The following is a 1,311-nucleotide window of genomic DNA, read 5'->3' as shown; positions in this document are numbered from 1 at the left end:
AGATGGATGGTATGTTTAAATTGGTGGAAAGTATGAATGTTCTACGTTAAACCTCAATAATATTGGAACATTACTACATCAGCTCTTGAAGGAGAACTTTATATCAGAGATAGAAGCAAATGCTGCAGGTATTGTTGAAATGCACTATGACTTCTTCTTGACAAACATAAAGAATCTTACCGAAATAAAGATGTATGATTTAACAGAATATGAAGGCTTAACGATGTCAGATGTAAAGAAAGGCAAACCAAAAAAGAGACCATATAGAGATGAAAGCACACTGACAAATGACCAGAAAGCCATTTTGGAAGCTCTTAAGCAAACAGGAAACCCAGCACTTATAGAAAGCTTTTGGAAAGATAATGGTGAAAAGAAGTTTTATAAGAAGAGAAGCGGTCAGTTCTGGAAGTATCTTTGCACATTACCTATAAATCTTGAACGCTACCAAATCTTCAATGAACTGAACAAAAGAACTGCAACACTTATGACAGAAGACAATTGTTTCGTTTATGCTTGCATTCAGGCTGGAGTAATGAAGAAACTATTGACCACATGAGAGAAGTCATTCGTGTTAGAGACTTTCCTCAAAGTAAAGTACAAGAAATTTCTGACGCAACAGGTATAGCATTTAATGTTACCATTGGTTATTTCAATGACTCAAGACATAATGAAATAAAGAGATATATACCAAAAGAATGTGAAACTGTTAGAACTATTGACTTACTTCTTGTTGAAGACCACTACATGCTAAACGAAAGATTACCAATGACAACATATTTCATTCGCAACTATATAGAAATTCTCAAAGCTTGTGGTGGAATGAACATTGAGAAACAATGAAGATTTATACAAAGAGAGAGATAAATATGTAGTTCGTTATGATAGAACAACCCGTTATGGGATGTTATGAAAACATTGTGGGAGTGCAAATATTTCGAACCTATTTCTTATGGAGAACTTTTCACATATACGACTGACTTATATAAACAGAACCTTGCACCATTTAAAGATTTGACATATGCTCCAAAGTATTGTGTACAACTGAAGAAGAAAGCCGAGTCAAAAGAAGTAAATAAAAATAAGTGCAAGTTCATTCCTGAGCACGTTTTCTTTGCTGACTTTGAGTGCAGTACCGATGGCTTTCATAAAGCTTTTAACATATGTTTACGACAGTGAAGATGGTTCAGTGAGTGAAAGCATTTGGGGTCAGAACTGTGCAACAGAATTTTTGGAACGACTTCCTGACAAGAGTTTATATATTTCCATAACCTCAGTTATGATATAAACTTCATCTTAAGACACATGACAGAA

At 34.4% G+C, this 1,311-nt stretch overlaps 1 pseudogene across 1 annotated transcript, besides 1 other annotated feature; it reads left to right on the top strand.

The window, feature by feature from the left end:
• Positions 1-1,311: part of a mobile genetic element that runs on past the window's edge.
• Positions 140-409, top strand: TVAGG3_1069050 (annotated as a pseudogene). The gene has a single exon. A coding segment is annotated over exon 1 (270 nt).

This window comes from Trichomonas vaginalis (genome assembly GCF_026262505.1).
Source record: "Trichomonas vaginalis G3 chromosome Unknown ctg_84, whole genome shotgun sequence".
NCBI lineage: Eukaryota > Parabasalia > Trichomonadida > Trichomonadidae > Trichomonas > Trichomonas vaginalis.
The sequence above is the reverse complement of the archived record's forward strand: the minus strand, read 5'-3'. Positions and strand labels throughout refer to the sequence as shown.